This window comes from Notolepis coatsorum (genome assembly GCF_963971535.1).
Source record: "Notolepis coatsorum genome assembly, chromosome: 10".
Taxonomy (NCBI): Eukaryota; Metazoa; Chordata; class Actinopteri; order Aulopiformes; family Paralepididae; genus Notolepis; species Notolepis coatsorum.
The window spans coordinates 71,553,353-71,575,647 of record NC_140174.1 but is presented as its reverse complement, the minus strand read 5'-3'; the positions used below and the strand labels follow the sequence as shown (position 1 = coordinate 71,575,647).

General features: G+C 44.3%; 1 protein-coding gene across 1 annotated transcript in view; it reads left to right on the top strand.

Annotated features, from left to right (window-relative positions):
* Positions 1-22,295, top strand: part of LOC311236000 (MAGUK p55 subfamily member 3-like) — a gene marked incomplete at both ends in the record, with an annotated part of 131,125 nt that overhangs the window by 99,939 nt on the left and 8,891 nt on the right. Inside the window, 7 exons of the mRNA XM_084323566.1 lie at positions 895-912; positions 4,469-4,510; positions 5,616-5,774; positions 6,693-6,773; positions 11,100-11,193; positions 11,814-11,922; positions 14,389-14,505. Of these exons, the coding sequence (XP_084179692.1) occupies positions 895-912; positions 4,469-4,510; positions 5,616-5,774; positions 6,693-6,773; positions 11,100-11,193; positions 11,814-11,922; positions 14,389-14,505 (620 nt within the window). The remainder of the gene's footprint in view (positions 1-894; positions 913-4,468; positions 4,511-5,615; positions 5,775-6,692; positions 6,774-11,099; positions 11,194-11,813; positions 11,923-14,388; positions 14,506-22,295) is intronic.

The following is a 22,295-nucleotide window of genomic DNA, read 5'->3' as shown; positions in this document are numbered from 1 at the left end:
CTCCATGTGTACTAGTGAGCAGTTGAATTAGGCATCAACAGACAGGAGATTGGAGTGATAGGTGATTCATTGTTGAAATAGGAGAGGGTTGTGTACTTTTGGTTTTGGTACCACATGTACTACACCAGATGCCATGGCACTGCAAGCCTAAAGGGAATTACACTGGAAATGTGAATCTCTCAAAACACATAATCCAGCGTTAGTGTGTAGGTAAACGTGGAAACAAAGCTTTATAGCTGAGCCAAATGTCCCCCTGCTAATAATATCTGATCTGATATTATATCTCTGTGGCTACAGTGACCTTTTGGTTAAATCCATCTTCTGACCTGGAGATTTGTGGATTGTGCAACGTATACGTTGCACAATCCACAAGCTATAGCTGACAGTATCGCTCTACCTTTTCCAAACTGTACTTAAAATAAAACATTGGAGTTGATGGTGTGATTCACAAATTGTATACAGCATGAACTGCCATTAAAGGCCTGGTGTCAAATATAGGATCATGTTGAAGCAAATTAATTCAGTTAAATTAGTGTACAGAGCCGGTTTGGTTTTAATTGACCAAGACTGTTAGTCAATGAATGTGATAGAAAACACAAATTTGCTCTGCAGAAAGTCTCCATGCAAAAAAAGTGTACGAGTAGAGAGACACCCGTGGGAAATGTATTGAAAACACTGAGACAGTAACGCTTGTGGCCAGCAGGTGTCACTATTACACATTATCGCTTTAAATGACAAGTACATAAAAGCATAATAAATGGAACATTAGCGACAGTTAGAACTTTACTTCACAATCACCTATGGAAACCTGAGTCACACAACGTTTTTTGTGCGATAGTTTATCAACTCTCTATAACACTGTTCTGTATCATTCTCCCCCACGGCTGACCTCAGACGATCGGGCTGAGAGAGGTAGGTGGAGATGATGTGGAGGTAACATCTCATGAGGGACAGACCTTCTCATTCCATGTTGTCATTGCACACGCCTGTAGACTCCCCCATTGAAATTCATCTTCAAATTCAACAATCAAAACATCCACACATGTCTGGCACAATGTCAGATTGTCACAATACCACAGTGTGAAGGGCAGAAGTATTGCAATACCACACCGATACTAATGTGTACAGTTTTCCTTGTCAATTTACATTTCAGAATGTGGATTATGAGATGCATCTTTTTTCATGTATTTACATTTTACATTTAGCTGTTTAGCGGACACTTTTATCCAAAGCGACCTACAAATTGTGTACAACAAGTCAGCAGGGGGATTCACCTCTGGCGGCTAAGGGTAAATGGGATTGTTCGTCAAACAGTGTTGAACTTGAGTGCTTCACTTTGAGTGCATAGTAGTATAGACATATTAGCATGGTAGGTAGTAGTATAGGGATAGTAGCATAGTACATACAGTAGTAGATAATAGTATAGACATAATCAGGGCCGGATTAACGACCGGGCCGTCCGGGCCGCGGCCCGTGGGCCTCTAGTGACGAGGGGCCTCCAAAAAATATATATATATATTATTATTTAATTTAATTTTAATTTTTTTGGTGGCCCCACGTCACTAGAGGCCCCAAATTATTATAATTTTTTTTTACTTTTATTTTATTTTATTTTTGGAGGCCCCTCGTCACTAGAGGCCCCAAATATTTGTTTATTTTTTTTAAACTTTTATTTAAAAAGAATTTGGAGGCCCCTCGTCACTAGAGGCCCCACATTTTATTTTATTTGTTTTTCTTATTTTGGAGATCGATGTCATACTGTGACACTGAAATGAAAACATATTTCATCAACTAAAATATTTAGTCAACAAAAATATTTCATCAACTAAAATATACAGTACGTCACACCCTGCCGTCTGCAAGTGGGTAATCTTGAGTATTTTTTCTCCTCTTCATAAGAGTTTGAGGTTTTCCGTTTGAGGTAAAAACAGCAATAAAAAGTCAAAACTTGCATCTCCACATCCCAGCCCCAACGCCTGAATACTTTTACCAACGGATTTCCAGTTCCGCGTTCGCGTTCTGCGCTCTGATTGGCCACTGACGTTTCTGGTAGCGCCAATCGTGTGACGCCTCTTTCTTTCACCGGTTAAGCTTAGGCACTCTTTCGAAGTTGGTTAAGGTTAGAGTTTGTCTTAGAGCAGGGCGATAGAACACCAGCCCTGATTCCATACTCTAACCTTAACCAACTTCGAAAGAGTCGCCTAAGAAACGTAAGTGGCCAATCAGATCGTAGAACGCGAACGCGGAACTGGAAATCCGTTGGTAAAAGAATAGACACAGCCCGACACGAATAAGGCAGATTGGGATCATTATTCATGACAGACAGCAGAGACCCGCCGGTGCTGATAGCGGATATCATCGAGCATCCCCTTAACAATTGTGTGTATTGAGCTGTACTGTATTATTTGTACCCATTCTGCAATCTGTTAAATAAAATGTTCATTAATTCATTCATTCACAGACAGTAACACAGGACAAAAACACATTTCAACCCCCTCCCTTCCCTAATTATAATTTAAATTGACATTCACGTAAAAGTAAGCTTACTATTCTAACATTATATTCTTGTCTCCAAAGTGTGTGCATGTTTTTTTTCTTCCTGAGGATGGCGCCATCCCCCCATCTAAACATGATGTGTTTCTTTTTCTTTTCTCTTCTTGATTGATTGAAAACTTTATTAACAGATTGCAGAATGGGTACAGTACAGTACAGTACAGTACAGCTCAATAATTGTTAAGGGGATGTAGACCAGAGAAAGACTTTCGTCTTGTTTACATCAGGGTCCCCCATTTTCAATTCATCATAACATGACATACATGACATACAGATAGACAGTACTGCTACATCTATACATTTATGACGTACCAGATTTGAAAATACAGTACTGTTTGTGATACGAAAAGAGTCCAGAAAAGAGAGTATATACATTTGACGTAGAAACTGTACATTGGAGGAGGTTGGGTAGGTGGGGTGGGGTTGGGGGGATGGGGGGGACTGTACATTGGAGGTGGTTGGGTGGGTGGGTGGGTGGGGGGGGTTGGGTAGGAGGGGTGGGTGGGTGGGGGACACTGTACAACTGTACAAGCAAAACTGTACATTGGAATATTGACAAAACCATACTTGGTAATTTACTGTACATTGGAGGGGGTTGTGTTAGGACATTTACAGGGGGCAGTTTCGAATTGCAGTCTCCCGTAGGTGTTCTTTGAGAGTGTTTTTGAAAGTGGGTAGTGATTCACATTCCTTTACAGCTTTGGGTAGGGCGTTCCACATTGATGTGGCATAATTGCGAAACGTGTTTAGTCCCTTGTTTGAGCCGAATCTGGGTTTAACATGATTTGTGGAGCTCCCTCTGGTGTTGTGATCGTGGTATTCACTGACCTTTGGGAAGTATTTTGACATGTACATGGGTACCTTGGTCGTGTAGTGTATCTTGTAGACCAGGCCCATTGCAAGTTGCTGTACTCTGTCGTCTACTCTAAGCCATCCTAGGTTGTCAAAGTGGGCAGGGGTGATCAAAGTCCTTTTAGCTTGGCCCTCAGAGCCCACCACTTCTAAATATTCTATATATTTTTTAAAGTGACATATAAAAACACCACTGTGCGTGCGTGCACGTGTATGTGTGTGTGGGGGGGGCCTCCACAAGAATCTGGCCCAGGGGCCGCTGAAGTCTTAATCTGGCCTTGGACATAATAGTAAAGTACATAATAGTAAAAGACAGTAAGAAGGTTAGTGTTTGTTCTTTAGTGTGCTTTTTTTTTATTATTTCAGATATTGATTGAGGAGGTGTGTTTTTAGTCAACAGAGGAAAATTGTGCTGGTTTCAGCTGTCCTGACTGGTGGGAACTAACTTAATTCCACCATTGTGGAGCGAGGACAGAGAATAGCCTGCTTCTCTTTGATGACCCCCCAGGAGCCTGCATAGCAGTGGGTCTCAGGCAGCCTGCAGATGCTTGAGGGTCTGTAGATGGGACCGTTGACCGGAGGTAGGAGGAGGAATATATATCTCAACGCTAACGATACAAAAATGGTACTTAATTTGGTTTGGTATTGCAATACTTTGAAAGCAGTGAGATATTGTGCAGCTCCATCGTTAACCAATCCCTAAAAGGATTATTTTGCTTGGTCTAGACTATATTTCTGACCTGTTAATTTGGCCCTCACCGCGGTCGATTCTGACTAAAATCGTGTTATTCGGACCACCCCAGAGTAAGTTGTGTTTTAAGGCACTTGAGTTCACTAAACTCTCATAGCTCTCAATTCAAACTCTCAATTCAGTCCATTGGGTCAAATAAACAAATATTATGGTCTACGTCGCAAAGAAGCAGAATGATCCTTTAACTTCATACTTTGCACCCACAACCTTTACAGTAACAGCACTGTACCTGCCTGCTCTGTTGAAACTTCCTACCCCCCCCCCCCCAACTTAACTCCTCCTCTCACCCTCCCTGCTTGCCTCCCTCTACAGAAGACTGTGACAGTGAGGGCTCTCTGAGTGGACAGGATATAGGTGAGGAGGCCTGATTCCCCACCGCAAGGCTCCCTTCCCTCAGCTAAACTCTTGCATCATACTAACACGTCCTTGGCATCCCTCGTGGGGGGGGGGGGGGGGGGTGATGATGCACTGACTGAACCGTAGGGTTGTTGGAATTGCTGATTTGCTGATGTGTGCACTTTGTGTTAATCACTCCTGTCTGGATTTGAGGTATCAAAAAATAAACTGACAGTGGAGAGACTGTTCTCCCACAGCCGACACCAAACAAACACTCACACTGCTGGTTTTGAAGCCCAGGCGATGAGTCTCATTACTGTCTGTCCCTGCTGCTCTTCATGGCCATGAGGGATTCTTGTGGCATTCTGTGGCTTAATAGTTACCCTCTAAACAGTTTAATTGGAAATGGTCAGGAATGGATCATAAATGTGATTGAAATGGCAATGCGCTGTGGATTTGTTTTTGATTTGTTTTTGCAGCTTGATACAAAAGCTTAGCACTCTTTAACACATCAAGCGTGCTCATGGCTCTTGCAGGCTCTTGTGCATTATAACCATTGAGCTTTCTGCAAGTTGTTTGTGGTTTGCTTTACGACGACATCATCGCTAACACGCTACCGGTACTTTTCTGTCTGGCAAAGAGGTTCTTGCATTGTTAAAACACGGCTATCTAGCGCATGGCTCTGCTGTGTCTGTGCTGCTGTTGAGATAATATATTATTGGACTGGTTGTAAAAAGAAAATGGTCTAATACCTAGTTATAGTTTCTTCCAAGAGTAAGGCGGCCGCTGGCTCCTGTGGCCATGCTTTCTCATGGGATTTTTACTCAGGTACCGTTACTGACTTCTCTTGGTGTCATTCAATGTGTGTCTGTGGTTTTAATTTGGCTTTTCTGTCTCAGATCATGTCATAATGATGTCAAGTCGTCGTTTGATATTTTTTTTCTCAGGGAGGCCCAAAAGAATAATAAAAAAAAATTGATATTGAGAGTATTTTCAGTTTCCTCACACTCGTAAATTGTAGTTACCTATTGTACAGTGGAATTCTATTTCAAGGTCGTGTGAGAGACGTGTCTTCTGTCTGTCCCTCTCACTCTTCTGTCCCTCCGTCTGTCTTTGATGGCAGCCGGTCTTCGCAGAAGCTTCCGCCTCAGGAAGGATCGCCAGGGTTCACCGGGTGAGCCTCGCACCCCAGACGCCACGCAGGCGGACTTCCTGATCTACGAGGAAGTGACGCGGTACAGGCCACGCCCCCGTGAGAGGCCACGCCTCGTCGTGTTGATAGGTATGCCCCGCATGGGTTATGTTTAGCTTTGTAATGGGTATTAAAATGTAGAGTAGGCTTAAAAAAACAAGAAACAGAAGGTGCTCTATGCTGCATTATAGACTTAATTATATACTGTATGCTTACTTGTGTATTAGGGGTTGGGAATTACCAGGAGCCTCACGATTCCCTTTGTTTACGATATTTTTTTTGACATTTTATTGCTTTATTTCGGATAGGCCCGGCAGAGAGGAAAGTTGGGAGGAGATATGGGGGGAGGACATGCAGCAAAGGTGTCCGGGTCCGGGGGTCGAACCCGGGACGGCTGCGTTACACTGCAGCGCATTTTTTTTTTTTTACAGTTTTTAAGGCTACGATTCAATTAATAAACTATTCTCGATGCATCACAATTGTTGTGTTGTTTTCGATATTTCAGTCTCATTCAGCACATTGTCATTGTAATAATTTCTTAGACCAATTCACTGCATGCCTCTCATGTAGGCCTGCTATTATTACAGTACACTTCATGCTGGAAAACTGAGTCAAGAGGATGTACTTCGGTTATTGTTAGTTTTAAATGAATACAGAATGCCAGGAAAAATAACACTCAAAACACCCACAAAATCTATTCTTGTATTATTACATAAATCAATTATTTCATCCCACCCCTATTATGTACAGTAGACTTGCACTTGAATCCATGCTGGTTGTTCTGTGAGGCTCTATTTCCACTGGTCAACCTGACACTGTCTCTGTGAGGCTCTATTTCCACTGGTCAACCTGCCATGTGTCGTCTCTGTGAGGCTCTATTTCCACTGGTCAACCTGACACTGTCTCTGTGAGGCTCTATTTCCACTGGTCAACCTGCCATGTGTCGTCTCTGTGAGGCTCTATTTCCACTGGTCAACCTGACGTGTGTCATTGTCTCTGTGGTCACAGGGTCTCTGGGGGCCAGGATCAATGAGTTGAAACAGAAGGTGATCACTGAGAACCCTCGGCGATACGGAGTGGCCGTGCCTCGTGAGTCCTCTCCTTCTCTCACACACACACACACACACACACACACACACACACACACACACACACACACACACACACACACACACACACACACACACACACACACACACACACACACACACACACACACACACACACACACACACACACACACACACACACCACACACACACCGATACCAACGCAGGACACATGGCCTGGAGAGAAACGTTACACACCTGGAAAATGTATGGGGGAAGAATACATAATCAAAAAGGTTTTGTAAATGTCATAGAAATGTTCATAATAGTTTGTTTCAAATCTCCTTATCTAAAAAGTTATTAGTTATTAAAGAGTTAAGAATGTTTGACCCCTTGCCTCATGTCCTGCTTACCAAGCACAATCCATGCCGTGTCTAGTTGGCCACAAAACTAATGGAAAAAATACCACTCTTCAGTCCGTGCAAAAAGTTTACTTTGGGTTGAATTTTTTGTATGTTTAAGTACTTTTTACAGTGAGCCCATTGATTTGACATTAGTTCTGTGTCTTAAGGAGGAGCTGGGTGTCCGGTATGAAGCACAGCATGGATTGTGCTGAGAACAGACTCTTGTCGGTCGACACCATTGATGAGTAGGAAATTAAGCATTACATCATGCAGGAGTGTGTTATACGAATTAGATCATGCCTAGGGGTGGTTTTTAGGCCCGACGCGCATGTAATGTCTTTTATACAATGGCCGAATTCACCCAACCGTATTGCTATAGAATAAACACAGTAATTGAAGCATAATGGAGATTTATTCACAAAACCATCCACAGAAAAAGTAGGTCAATTATTTTTTTTAAAGTTGCCTCCGTGTCTAGAAGCAGAGGGAGGTTGCTTCAAAGCATGCCAGCATGCCATCTAACAAAAAACTTCATATAAATCCCGCAATGTATTATTGTTTTGACAATGGGTCATGACAAACCAATTACATAATCCAACATTGTGTAAACAACTAACATATTCCAGTTAACTGTATCTTTTTTAAATTATTCGTTACGAATATATCCATACTTCCATTGTGTCCGGGACATCTAGTGAAATCGCTTTGTGCGACAGTGTCCTTTTGCAGAGTGAGGTTGCTACAAAGCATGCCATCTAACTACAAACTTCATATAAAATGACTGCTATAGAGCCACACTCCATTATGCACAAGTTTACAGACATACATGACATACAGATAGACAGTTGTTACGATGGGTGGCGAGGGAAGAACCCAAATGCGGAACCACGATAACGAGAGAGAGGAGGCAGAGACGAAGGAGTAGTATATAATGAAGGGTATTTACTGAGCAAGCCGGTACACTACAGCACGTTACAAGGACAAACAAAAGCAAACTGTAAAACACGGAAAAACAAACCTCAACAGAGCTGGAAAACAGGACTAGAATAGACAGGAACAAACTCACGGGGAAATACAGGGTAAACGGCAGACGGGGAGCTTCACAAATGATAGAGACACTACAGGATACCGGGGTAGAACGGAGACAATGACGCCACAAGGAAGTCAGAAACAAGCAGGTATAAATACTAACCCTGATTGAAATGAATAACAGCTGGCGAGGCCAGGCAATAATACAAAAAAGGCCAAATCTGAAAATACTAGGAATACACCAAACTAGACACAAAAGGCATAACCATAATACAACAACCAGACAGGAGGACGACATCAAACAAGGGAAGGGAGAGCCAAAGACAACATGAACAAGGACATAACATTAATCATATTTAGCCATAAATATATAATAGTGTGCACTATCTGACGGTGCCCACCAGAGGGCAGCAGCAGGCCACTGTTCACATTGTAACAACTGTCCCAGACAGGACTTCACTGTGCTTCTTAAACAAGATGTAGCAGTACTGTCTATCTGTATTTCATGTATGTCATATATGTTATGATGCATTGAAAATGGGGGACCTTGATGTAAACAAGACGAAAGTCTTTCTCTGGTCTGCATCCCCTTAACAATTGTGTGTATTGAGTTGTACTGTATTGTACCCATTCTGCAATTTGTTAATACAATTTTCAATCAATCAATCAAATAACAACCGGTAACTTCACTGTGCTTCTTAAACAATGATTGGTGTAAATCGTGTCGGTGCCCGCGGCTTTACATATTCGGGGTAACATCATACAGTACATGTACATAGATCAAAATGTACAATGATAAGTTCGTTTTCGTCAATGTCAGCATGTCTTTTTTCCTTCTCCGGCTTCTCCTGTTGTATACTGTAAGTTTACAGACTTATATTATTCAATGAGACTGCCAGCCAGCTTTTGCGCGACGGACACTGACACAGAGAGCACTCAGCCTCAGAACCCCCCCCCCCCCCCCCCCCTCCCCCCGCGATTTATATTTTGTTTTACAATGGGTCATGACAAACTTACATAATCCAACATTGTGTAAACAACTAACATATTCCAGGTGAGTGTATCTTTTGTGAATGAGTCGTTATGATGAAATCAATACATCCATTCATAAAGATTATTGTCCGCCATCTTGGTTTCATTCGGAAAAGACGAACGGCGGATTCATTCGGAAAAAGAAGTACCGTAATTTTCGGACTATAAGGCGCACCTGAATATAAGCCGCAGCAGCTAAATTGAATGATGTGTACATATATAAGCCGCACTGGACTATAAGCCGCAGGTGTTTTAATGTTTAATTACCATATGTAAGGGTTCGTGCACAGAGGGGATTGTCGGGAAAGAGATGGCTGTTTGAGGAAGCTCCCATTTATTAACATTTTTGTTTAAACAGTAACGTTAGCTAGGTACTAACGTTAGCTCACGGAATGATAGCTAGTTAGCCAGCACCTGCGAAAACAAATGCCAAACTGATGATATCAGACGTTGATATCAGGAGCTATAAGTAGCTAGCCAGGTAGATAACATTAGACAATGCCTCATGTATTAAACTAAAGTGAATAGTTGACTGGGCCATTTTGTTTAATGCTTCAGTTATGTTGAAAGAGGAGCTCTGAGCTGCTCATGCACTCGACTCTTGCCGTAAGGGTTTGTTGACATAGGTCTGTGAGGGGGAGGAGGAGGGGCAAGGCGTGCACTGCTGCAGCAGCTGTGGGCCTGTGAGAGAAGAGCGAGTGAGAGTTAAAGGTGGTGGACTGTAACCTGTAAAATCCATAGATTTAGGAGGTCCCCTAGTGGCCGTTAGCTGTAAAAATCCATAGATTAGCCGCACCGTTATATAAGCCGCAGGGTCGAAAAATGGGGAAAAAGGCGCGCCTTATAGTCCGAAAATTACGGTAATTCGGTTGTGGGCGGGTTCTGGGGTCACGTGGAGTGTGTTATACGAAATAACAACCGGTAACTTCACTGTTTCAGCCAATCAGAATCAATAAATGTGCATGCCATTGTATAATAGAGCATAATATATATATATTTGTATTAGTCATTTCCATTTCTTTTAACAACTTAGCAAAAACATTGAAAAGAAAACAACAAGAAAACACACACAAACAGGCAGCTGTTTTTAGCCCCAAGGCTTGCTTCTCTGTGATAGACCACAGATTGATAAACACAAAACATAAAATAACTGTAACCTAAATCTTTACAAGACACTTTCAGGAAGGTGGGATATCCAGCTTCTCTCTTGTATGAACCTTAAAATAGATAGATAGATAGATAGATAGATAGATAGATAGATAGATAGATAGATAGATAGATAGATAGATAGATAGATAGATAGATAGATAGATAGATAGATAGATAGATAGATAGATAGATAGATAGATAGATAGATAGATAGATAGATAGAGAGAGAGAGAGAGAGAGAGAGAGAGAGAGAGAGAGAGAGAGAGACAGACAGACAGACAGACAGACAGACAGACAGACAGACAGACAGACAGACAGACAGACAGACATACAGACACACTTCACACACACACACACACTTACTTACTTACTTACTTACTTACTTACTTACTTACTTACTTACTTACTTACTTACTTACTTACTTACTTACTTACTTACTTACTTACTTACTTACTTACTTACTTACTTACTTACTTACTTACTTACTTACTTACTTACTTACTTACTTACTTACTTACTTACTTACTTACTTACTTTATTCATCCCCTTGGGGAAATTCATGGCTCCACCCAATAGACATATACAGACAGTCGTTCACAATTATGTCCGTATCATGAATTAAAAAAAAGTAAGCGCATGATCAAAATTCAAGTACATCATATCTACCAGTAATAATAATAATAAAAACAAATTAAACTAACAAAAAAAATGTATAGACATAAAATCTGGGTGTGAATGCTGGGTTCCACAGACACCACAAGACCCAGGAAGACTCACGAGAGAGAGGGGGTAGAGTACCACTTCGTCCCCAAGACGGCCTTTGAGGCAGACATCCACAGCAACAAGTAAGTGTTCACGTTGGACGTGGTGGTGATGATGAAAGCCATAACATATAGCACATACATCATTCACTTACTGTTCTACTAAAAAATACAAGGAGTTGATGAAATATTATTATAATAATATTGAGTGTTTCCCACACATGGAGGCAAGTTACTGCAGATGAATGCATGCGAGACAAAAACGTCATGAAACATCAGGACGTCACTGTGGTTATAAACACTGTCCTCTAAACTGGAGGGTTGTGGGTTCCATCCCGCCGTGACAGTTGATGTGCCGATCCCTGTCAAAGTGTCCTTGAGCAAGGCACTGAACCCTTACCTGCCCCAGGGGTGATGACCCTGCTCTCTGAGAGTGTCTCCTGTGTCTCTCTCAGAGGGATAGGAAAAATAAATTAATTCCATGTGTAATAGTGCTGGATTCAAATCCTGGTCCTTGTGTTATTGTAATGTTTTGGTCATGTTTGAGGTAGGCTGCCACAAATGAATGTGTATGTGACAAGAACCAAATGTTTGTTTCAATTGGCAATTTTGAGAGTGGCAAAATAGACATTTATGTATATGAAAATGTTTGAGATTATTACTTTAGGTCATGTTATTACTTATTATTATTATAAATTTTGCAGATTTATAGAGTATGGGGAGTATAAAGAAAACCTGTACGGTACCAGTCTGGAGTCCATCCGCAGTGTTTTAGATCGAAACAAGATGTGTCTGGTGGACGTGCAGCCAGAGGTCAGTATCTCGTCCATCATGCTGCCAGAGTTAGGGAGCAACTGCTTATATGTAACATGATGTAAGATGTAATATATGCATATGCAAAATATATATGCAATGTTATATATATATATAATATTTATATATATAAACCATAGGTGGTCTGAACTAACCTGGCAGCAACAGCTTTTCTTTCTACCAATAAAAAATATAAAAAATATATATATTAATAATTTACTCTTGTAACTCTTCCGCCTATTTAGTTGCCTTAAAGGAACACTCCAACTTTTGGGGAAATTAGCTTATTTGCCATCTACCCTGGAGTTAGACAAGCAGATACATACCCTTTTCTTCTCTGTGCATGCATTAGGCTTAGGGAACAGCCGCACCGTTAGGCTAGCTTAGCGTCATTCACTGAAAGTAGGTGTGCCAGTGTAGCCTAGTTCCCAACAGTCACGAAATACAGAACTATATTTTGCCGAACCACTGCTGCCTGGGAGCAGTGATTTCATCACCTCAAAAGCACAGTTTTTCAAAAAACAATGGGGCTTTTGAGGTGATGAAATCACTGCACCCAGGCAGCAGTGGTTCGGCAAAATATAGTTCCAAGTATATATCTGCTTAGAAAACGAAAATGTCAATTTTTTTTTGTATTTCTCCACGTGGTAAATACAGTTAATACACAGGTCACAACATGTTTACAGGAACGTTTTCAGAGTCAGAGTCCGAGATTTTATTTGCCATGTATGGACGAATCCACATTGGAATACAGGTACAGAGCAAACACTGTGTGTCTACAACTAATCCAATACAGGAGCAGAGTAGAAACATTACAGAAGAAAATATGTAAAAACACAGACAGTATAAAAGGACAAAAATGCTAAAGTTGATATCAACATCCCCTAAAAGTGCATATCATAGTAAAGTGCATAATGCATAGAGGCACAATTTACAGTAAAAGTGCATATAATCAAAGTGCATGATGCACAGACACACAAAAACAGCACTTCCACAACCTGACTAATACCACACCAAAACAAAAATAGGATAATATACAAATCTAGTCTTTGGAGTTATTCAGGCTGCGCACAGCACTGGGGAAGAAACTCTTTGTAAACCGAGAGGTGGAGCATGTGATAGAGCGGTAGCGTCTGCCCGACGGGAGGGGGACAAAGAGGCCTGCGGCTGGGTGACCAGAGGGGTCGTTGATAATGCCAGAGGCACGGGAAAGCAGCCTAGCACCATAGATCTCTTCTAGAGCTGGCAGGCTAACCCCGATTGTCTTGCGTGCGAGACGCACAATTCTGTTCAGAGATTTCTTCTCCTGGTCTGTAATGTTACCAAACCATATAGTACAGGAGGAAGTAAGAACGCTCTCAATAACACAGTGATAAAAGTTGTGTAGAATCACCCTGTTATTTGTGAACTCTTTCAGTTTCCTAAGAAAGAAAAGACGTTGCTGGGACATTTTAACAATGGTTCTGGTATTGGAGTACCAGCTCAGGTCATTTTAAATAGTGACCCCAAGAAATTAAAAACTGCTCACCATCTCCACCTCTGAGCCATTTATGGTAATGGGGAGATGGGATACCTTGCTATGTCTAAAATCGATGACTAGCTCCTTCTTTTTGGAAGCATTCAGGGTGAGGTTATTGGTCTCACTCCACCTAACTAGGTTCTGCACCTCTGATCTGTAAAAAGACTCGTCGTTTGAGTTTATACGCCCAATGACCGTGGTATCATCAGCATACTTTACTATCAGATTGTTATCATAGGAAGCAGTACAGTCATGAGTGCAGAGAGAGAACAGTAAAGGGCTGAGAATGCAGCCTTGTGGCGAACCAGTACTTAAAACAATTTCATCAGACATATTGTTTCCAATCCTGACTATTTGAGGTCTCAAAATTTAAAAGCTAAGAATCCATTCACAGACAGCGTCACATAGACCCAGACACTGAAGTTTGTGGATTAGATTAGATGGAATAAGCGTATCAAAAGCAGAGCTATAATCGATAAAAAGCATTGTAACATAGGAGTTTTTCTTATCTAAGTGTTCATACACAGGATTAAGAGCTAAGGAAAGGCATCATCTACTGATCTATTTTTCTTGTAGGCGAACTGCCAGGGATCAAGACAGGTAGGAATCTGACCTTTTATATAGTTCAGCACTAGCCGCTCTAAACATTTCATTAAAACTGAGGCTGTTCCCGCTGTTCCCTAAGCCTAATGCATGCACAGAGAAGGAAATGGTATACCTGCTTGTCTAACTCCAGGCAGGGTAGATGGCAAATAAGCAAATTTCAAAAAACTAAAAAAAATCCATTGCAGCTACAGTAGGTTACTTGAAAAACATAATTTCAGAATTGACTTGCATCACTCAAAAACTCTGTATGCAATGTCCTGTTGTCTTTTTCACCCGAGACAAACTCCTGCACATGTTGGATTTGGCTAATTAAAGTGTTTTCTGACTCCCTGTTCTTCCAGGCGCTGAAGACACTGCGCACCGCTGAGTTCAAACCCTACGTCATCTTTGTGAAGCCTCGTATCCATGACGGCTACTACAGACGACAAGACTCCTCTTCTGTCAGTACCGGAATCACAGTAAGGTCCATAGTGAACTAGTACCCAGACAGAGGTCCTTGTAGTGGGTGGTAGAAAAATCAGGAGTAGTTGAATTATGGCCTCTTTTTAAAGGAAACATTCTGAACAGGAAGAGTGCTACTGTAAAAGAGTTACAGAGGTTTGAACACACTCAAATAAAAGTTTTTTTATTAAATTTTTCTTACGTCTGAATTATTTTGCAAACAGATGCCTCTTGCAGGTTCCAGCTGAGAGGTATTAGCTGGAAAACACATTGGGCCTCATTCAACAATACTCTCTTATTATTTTTCTTATATTCTTGCTTACCTTAAGAGAACAATAAGAAAAGCCACCGCCACATTCATCAAGCTGTTCTTAAAGGTTTATATTTTGAATAGGTTGCTTCAAAGCATGTTATTGGTTTGATTGATTGATTGATTGGACATTTTATTAACAGTGAAATTAGTGTCCTTTTGACGAATGGCATCTAACAACAGACTTTGCACGATTTTTATTTTGTTCCACAATGACTCATGACCCACCAATTACATAATCCAACATTGTGTAAGAAACTAACACATTCCACGTGACAGAATCGTTTTTGAATGAGTCGTTATGGCGCTTTCAACACATCCATTTGTAAAGATTATTGTCCGCCATCTTGGTTTTTCCTAAAAAGTCACACTGGCGGAGTGATTGTAATTCGGTTGTGGGCGGGTTCTGGGATCACGAGCGTGGGATATGAGAAGGCGTGTTCGAGATTGATTTCGGCTTGCCTCGAAAGTAGACGAGAGTAGACGCTTGCAGCCGGGGGAGGAGTCAGAACGTCGGACATTTCAGATTTGACGACAGCCTGCTCGCCTAGTCTTGCATGGCAGATATCGCGTTCATGTTCGCACACACACATACACACCTGTCCAGCTCATTATAATGAGGGCCGCATGCACAATTAGATTATATTCAAAAGTATTGTCATCACACAGCACACTAGACTGTATTAATATACCATATTTATATACCATCTTGTTGCACGCTCCTTCCCACCGCAGCATGCGCACGCACACACAACACACACACAACACACACACTGCTGAATAATTCTATTTTGCATCAATATATTATATATACTGTATATTGAGGCAAAATAGAATTATATATACAGTATATATTGAGGCAAAACTGAATTATTCAGCAGTGTATGTGTGTGTCCAATTATCTAGCAGTCTCAGTCAATGAGTCAACTAGATGTCCCCCTTGGAAGGGTGTGGGCGAATTACTTATAATTAAACCAATGAAACAATTCGGACTTTGTAAGAATGTTCGTTTATTAGGACTCCAATGTCCAACATCCAGTTATTACTTGTTGCAATAATCACCAAGTGGCCAATTAATCAAGCGGTTAGCTTGTAGCTGATAGTTAGTAGCAGCTTGCATTCAAGCGTTAGTGGATAATGTCAGTAAAGGTCGATATGGCATTTGGTAATGTTCAACCAAGTCGACGATGATAACAGTTCGTTGATAGTTAGGTTGCAATTAGCAACCGCCAGTACTTGATAGTGTAGTTGGCGTTTAATCAGTAGTTAGTCAGCAGTCAATCAGACGTTAGTCAGCGTGTAGTCAGTAGCAACTGTTAGTCGTCGATAGACGATACAGAGTCGATAAATTATTTACCTATACAAAGGAAAGGAAACAAACGGCATTAATTAGTAACTAGATATATGAATCAAAGATAAATGCGGATATTAACGGTGCATACAATGCAACATACTGTTGGCCAGTCAGAGTTCGCCCACAGGGCTTTTCACCTTACAGCCTAGGGCTAAGAGTGTCACTTAAATAGCGCGACGCGCCGGCGCAGAGACAGCTTACCTGTCCAGAGTCGCAATACGTGTTCCAAAGTTCGTCCACTAGGCGGCACCAGATAATAACTAACGCATGCAATAAACGCATACAATAAATGTTACTTATGATAATAATGAAGAATAATAATAATGAACATATTGGGAAAAATGTCGGATAATTCTCCACCTCCCACTTAGTTTTCTGAACGTCAGGCTCATAAAACTATCCAAACTATACAAAGAGTTCCCGGTCTATATTATTATTATTTCTTTACAGGGGCACGAAGAATTAAACTATGCCGCATTTACGGTGGTAGCACAAGCGGCTTCCGCGAAAACTACGCAGGGTATGTCGGCAACGGATGATTCTTGACGTCCTCAATCCTGCCAGAAACAGGCGACTTTCGACGTCCTTCCTTGTGCCAGAAACAGGCGACTTTCGACGTCCTTCCTTGTGCCAGAAACAGGCGACTTTCGACGTCCTTTGTGCCAGAAACAGGCGACTTTCGACGTCCTTTGTGCCAGAAACAGGCGACTTTCGACGTCCTCTGCGCCAGAAACAGGCGACTTTCGACGTCCTCTGTGCCAGAAACAGGCGACTTTCGACGTCCTTTTTTGGTCATTGTTCCTCAAAAGGTAGAAGTACCACCAACCTCCTGACGTCCCTGTGGAGGACGTGACGATCACGCTTGGGATGACCGGCGGTAACAGGAAGGCTATGGCAAGTCCTTACTTCCACGTCTCTGATGACACCCTTCGGGTCAGGGTGAGTCTTTATCACTCGGCCCAGTCGAAACTGGCCTCTGAGTGCGTTCTGGTCCGCAAGCCAGACCAGGTCTCCTTTAGCAACATTCCTAGCGGGAATGTGCCACTGCTTCCGGACGAAGAGTTCTGGTCCCGCCAGCTGGCTCCATCGTTTCCAGAACCTGTCCACTTCAATCTGGATTTCTCTCAGACGGACGAAGGGGTAGCTAGCGGACTCGAAACCTCTGGGGTCTCCACGGGGCCTTGCACGTCCCAGTAGGAGAGTGTTGGGGGTGATGACCTCAATGGTGCCATCCCGAAGCTGAGCGTTGGCGCCAATAGGCCTCTCATTTGATAGATTGGCAGCTAGGTATAGGAGGGTTTGGAACTCCAGGGCCGTAAGGCTCCCTTCTTCGCCTATGCTGCTTAGTGCTCTGTTCAATACTCGCACAGCTGCTTCAGCCGCGCCATTCCTATGAGGAGAGTCAGCGGGGTGGAACACCCAAGTCCAATCTGTTCCAGACTCTGTGGCTTTCTTCTGTACCTTGTTATTGTCGATATTCGCTAGGAACTTGTAAAGTTCTTCCAGCGCTGGCTTTGCTCCCACAAAATTAGTTCCTTTATCGGACCAGAGCTTCCTAGGATGGCCTCTCAATGCAGTGAAGCGTTGGAACGTTTTTAGGAAACCTTCGGTCGAGAGGTCTTCCACTATGTCGGCATGTTTCGCTCTGGACGCCATGCAGTAGAAAACTACGCCCCAGGCTTTCTTGCTTGTCCTCTTTTTCACTGAGTCTTTGATCATGTAGGGACCAAAGAGGTCCAATGTGGTATACTCTAATGGTGCGGCCGGCTCTGTGCGCTCCGGGGGGAGTTCGCTCATGATTTGATGGCACATTTTTGCCTTGTTCTTTCGGCAGTGTATACACGAGTCAATCGTACTTCGGGCTACTCTTGGCCCCTGCACAACCCAGGCTTTGTCTCTCATGCGCAAGAGGGTTCCTGCAATGCCCTCATGGTTTGCCCTGTGGGCTTCCTCTGCCAGGAGGATGCTGACCCATTCCCTGTAGGGAAGTAAGGGCACCCCAGGCCATTCTTTGGCCATGGCTTGAACTCTGCCGTGGCACAGTAAGAGTTTGGAGTCCTCCTCTTTGTGGACCACAAGTCTGTCCAGTGTGGTCACGGGGAATTCCGGGCCTTCCTGTGCGGCCAGGCATAGTTCTTTGAATGCGCTTCGAAGTTTGTTCACTGTTAATGCCTCCCACTTTAGCAATTGTGCAGGTTGGCAAACGTGCTTTTGTCGTCTGGGCCTTCCGGGTTTTTACTGTCGCCCAGAACTTTAGTGCCCTTCGGGTGAAGCCGACGACGCAGCAGTGTCTTAAGATAACTGTATCTCCTCGGGTTTATCTGGCCTACGAGAGCCCCACCCCAAAGTTTGTCGGAGGTTCTGTTTGGCAAGATAGTGATATCTGGTTCTTCTTCCATGGCTGTTATCTTTTCTTCCCCTGAGCTGGCAGGGGAAGGCATTGTCTTTGCTTGCGCTCTTGTGATAGCAACTGTGAAGGCCTTTCTTTGAAGCCTACTTACTGCGTCTCTCGCAGCGGTAGCTACCTCTGAGGCTGATTTCTTTGGCCATTCCTCTTCGGGGTAGGCGAGGAAATCAGGGCCGCATTGCCAAGCAGAGTCCTCTCCGAGTAGCTCTGGGGAGCAGCGGCCTCTTGTGACCAGGTCAGCAATGTTGCGTTCTCCTGGTACCCACCACCAGTCAGCGACGGGACCAGCCTTCTGGATCTCTCCGACCCGATTCGCGAAGAATGTTTGGAATCCATAGCTTTCTCTCTGGATGGCACCTAGCACTGTCTGACTGTCGACGAAGTGGAACCATCTGTCGATTTTGATTCTTCCATGTTTAAGTACGTACTTCTTTAGGCGGGATGCAAACACCGCCCCACAGATTTCCGCCTTTACTGGGTCACCTCTAAGGTCAAGAGGGGCCAGTTTCGCTTTTGACTCCACTAGCCGGGTGACTGCTCCCCCAGACGTCTCCCACCGTAGATATAGTACTGCGCCATAGGAATCACAGCTCCAGTCTGAGAACGTGATCCCCCATGGCTTGCCCAACCAGCCGGCGGGCGTGATACTTCTTGGGAATGTGACGCGGCTCAGGCGAGCATATTCCTTGAACAGCTCCACCGCTTTCTCTCGGAGCTCCTCTGATAGTGGCTGGTCCCAAGTGTCCTTGGTCATCTTTCCAGCCTCCTGGAATGCTCTTCTCACTAGGATCACTCCCTTCTGCTTGAGTGGAGTTGCGAGACCAATCGGGTCATACAGTCCTGCGACTTGGCTGAGTAGGACTCGGCGTGTCAGAGGGTTAGGCGTCCTCTCTATGATATCTTCTTCGGCTAGATCTGCTTCCATCCTCATCTTCTGCCTCCTCCGGGAAAAGTTGATGGATGCCATAACGAAGAGCTTGTCTTCATGAACAAGGTAGCCGACTCCCAAAGCCTTGTTATCTTCTTCCTTGAGTTGGTTCGGTAGAACTAGTGTCTCTGGCTTGGTCTCCGGGGCGTCATGCCTCCCACTGTGACCAGATCGGACCCAGGGTTTGAGGTGGAAGCCGCCTGCCTTCAAGATGACTTCGACCCCTTTCAGGATCTCTTCCAGTCTGTGTGAGTCATTGTGCGACACGAGGAGATCGTCCACGTAGCTGTTGTCCACGATGACAGATCTTTCATCAGTTAGATGGGAGAACTGAGGGAGGTATGCGGTCTCTCGCATAGCAACTTGGGCAATACATCCGGCCGGCTTGTCTCCCATATTCACCCTGATGATGGCGTAATCTTCTATCTCGTCTTGCGGTGAGTCTCTCCACAGAAAGCGGTGTACATGAACCTCCTCCTCTTCTAGCCACACTGAATTGTACATCTTTTTGATGTCACCAATGGCTGCATGTTCTCCTTCCCGGAATCTGAGGAGTACCGCTCGGATTGGGTTCAGCACATCAGGACCTTTCAGTAGGATATTGTTCATGCTTACACCTCTGTACTCTTGGCTGCTGTCCCAGACGATGCGTACTGGAGTGGTGACGGAGTGTGGGTTCGGTGCGGTCAAGTGACTCACATACCATACTGCTTATTTCCATTGGTCCATCATAGACCTAGTTAGTTTCACGGCAGCTCCTCTCTCCACCATTTCGTGGATTTGCCTGGTATAGGCGACTTTCCATGAGGGATCTTTCTCAAGGCGCTTCTCCGTCCTGAGGAAGGTTGACTCCACAGCTCGCCGATTGTTAGGGAGAGATGCTGGTTGTTCCTTCCAGGGGTACTTTGCATCCCAGTGGGAGTTCCCACAGTGCGAGTCTTTCTCCTTGAAGGTCAAGCCAGCCTTGATGGTCTCTAGCTCCCTCTCGTCAGCCAGTGTCATCTCCTTTCCTCCAGGAGGACAGTTACCGCAGCGACATCCCCCACAGACAGGGTCACAGGCTGCTCCGATGCTGTCCCATTTCAGCCAGTTGAAGACTTCCTTGTTGCTTGCGGCAGTTACTGCTTCTTTTATGCTTCTCCTCCTGGTTAAGTCCACCGCGAGGTGTTTGCATTCTCTCACGACAGTTGTTCCCATGGAGCGTGCAAAGTGGGTCAATGAATGACGCGTGGTCATTTTTACTTCTTCGAAGAGGTCCGGATGCGCACCGCTCACAGTTTTGCCCAGTGGGCCGTCCCATAGCACCAGATCACCGGCTCTCTCCATTCTTTGTGGGGCCAAGCGACCTTCACGGGTGCTAATGAGCAGATCAATGGTCTCAGCTCTTGGCGGCTCTGTGAGTGATATAGTTGGTGTCGGAGGCGAGGTCCATCAACGCTCCAACACAGTCTCCTCCCCTTGTTGTGACATCCATGAGCATCATGAGGACTGGGTATTCTTTTATGCCGCTTTTGTCCAACAGGCTCTTGCTGGCGTACACTTGGGAGGTTGCTTTGTTCGTGAAGGCTTTCTTGAATACTTCCATTTGGAGCGTCGACAACTTCAACTCTGTGACAACCTTCTCCTGCTCAGTCATAAAGCCTCGGAGCCCTTTACGAGCGCCGGGCTCATTGGTTGTTTCGTTCCTGCTTTGTGTCTTGGAGCAGAGGAGAAAATGATGGTTGACAGGGCCGCCCCCCTTCACGCACTCGTCCTTCTTATAGAGGAATCTCTTCTCGCACAGGCCGTTGGCCCCGTGATAAGCGAGGCATTTGGCGCATGCTCCAGCTTTCTTCACCTGGGCTCGTTTCTCAAACAGTTTAGCCTTCTTGAAGGCCGGGCAGAAGTAAAGTCTCTTTCCATGTGCTTCCTCTCCACACATGGTGCACGAGTCCCTCTGGGGCTCTCTTCTTACTTCGCTCGCTGTCGTTCTGGTAAATGACCGTCTATCACCTCCCCTGTCGTTCAGCCTTTCACGCTGGGTTGGTTTGTCGCCAGCGTGGGTGGCTCCGATCTCCAACTGTGCTAGCCTCTAGAGGATCCTTTCCTGTCCTTTCAGAAATGACAAGAGTCTATCGAAGTAACTTGCGGGCGTGACGCCATTCGCGGGGTCACGCTCATAGGAGATCCACTTCTCTCTCATGCCTATAGGCAGTTTTCTCTCTATGGCGGCGACAGTTAGGTGGTTTTTGATCACGTCCTCCATCCCAAGGTCTTTTAAGTCGTACAGTGCAGTTTCCACTGCCTGGACCAGGTCGATCATTGGCCTAGGCTGGTTACTCCGTACTGGAGGCACTTCTTCCAGACATTTGAGGATCAGACTTGCGGTTGTGCTCCTGTCTCCAAAGCGGTTGTCCAGGAGCCTGAAAACATTGTCCGCTGTTCTGCAGCGATCCAGCCCGAGTTTCTTTCTCAGTGGCTCTTCTACGCTGTCAAGCAGGTGATATAATTTGCATACAGGCAATCCTGATGGTTCGGCTAAAGCCTGGAGGTCCTCCCAGTTATCCTCCCAGCGCCAATAGGTCCTTCTGTCGCCACAGAATTTGGGCAGATTGATGGCGGCGAGCTTTATCTTTGGTCGGGCCCCCTGGTGGTCTCTGTGGTGAGCGAGACCTTCCCGCGTTGCGCCCTCATCACCTGGTGGCGTGGCGTGGTCACCTCGTGACTGAGGCATGATAGTGAGGTTAGCGCGATGGTTAAAATAGGCTTCGCTGCCGGGTTGTCTTACCCGTGGGAGCGAACTCCTGTCGATATACTCGTGAGGCCCAC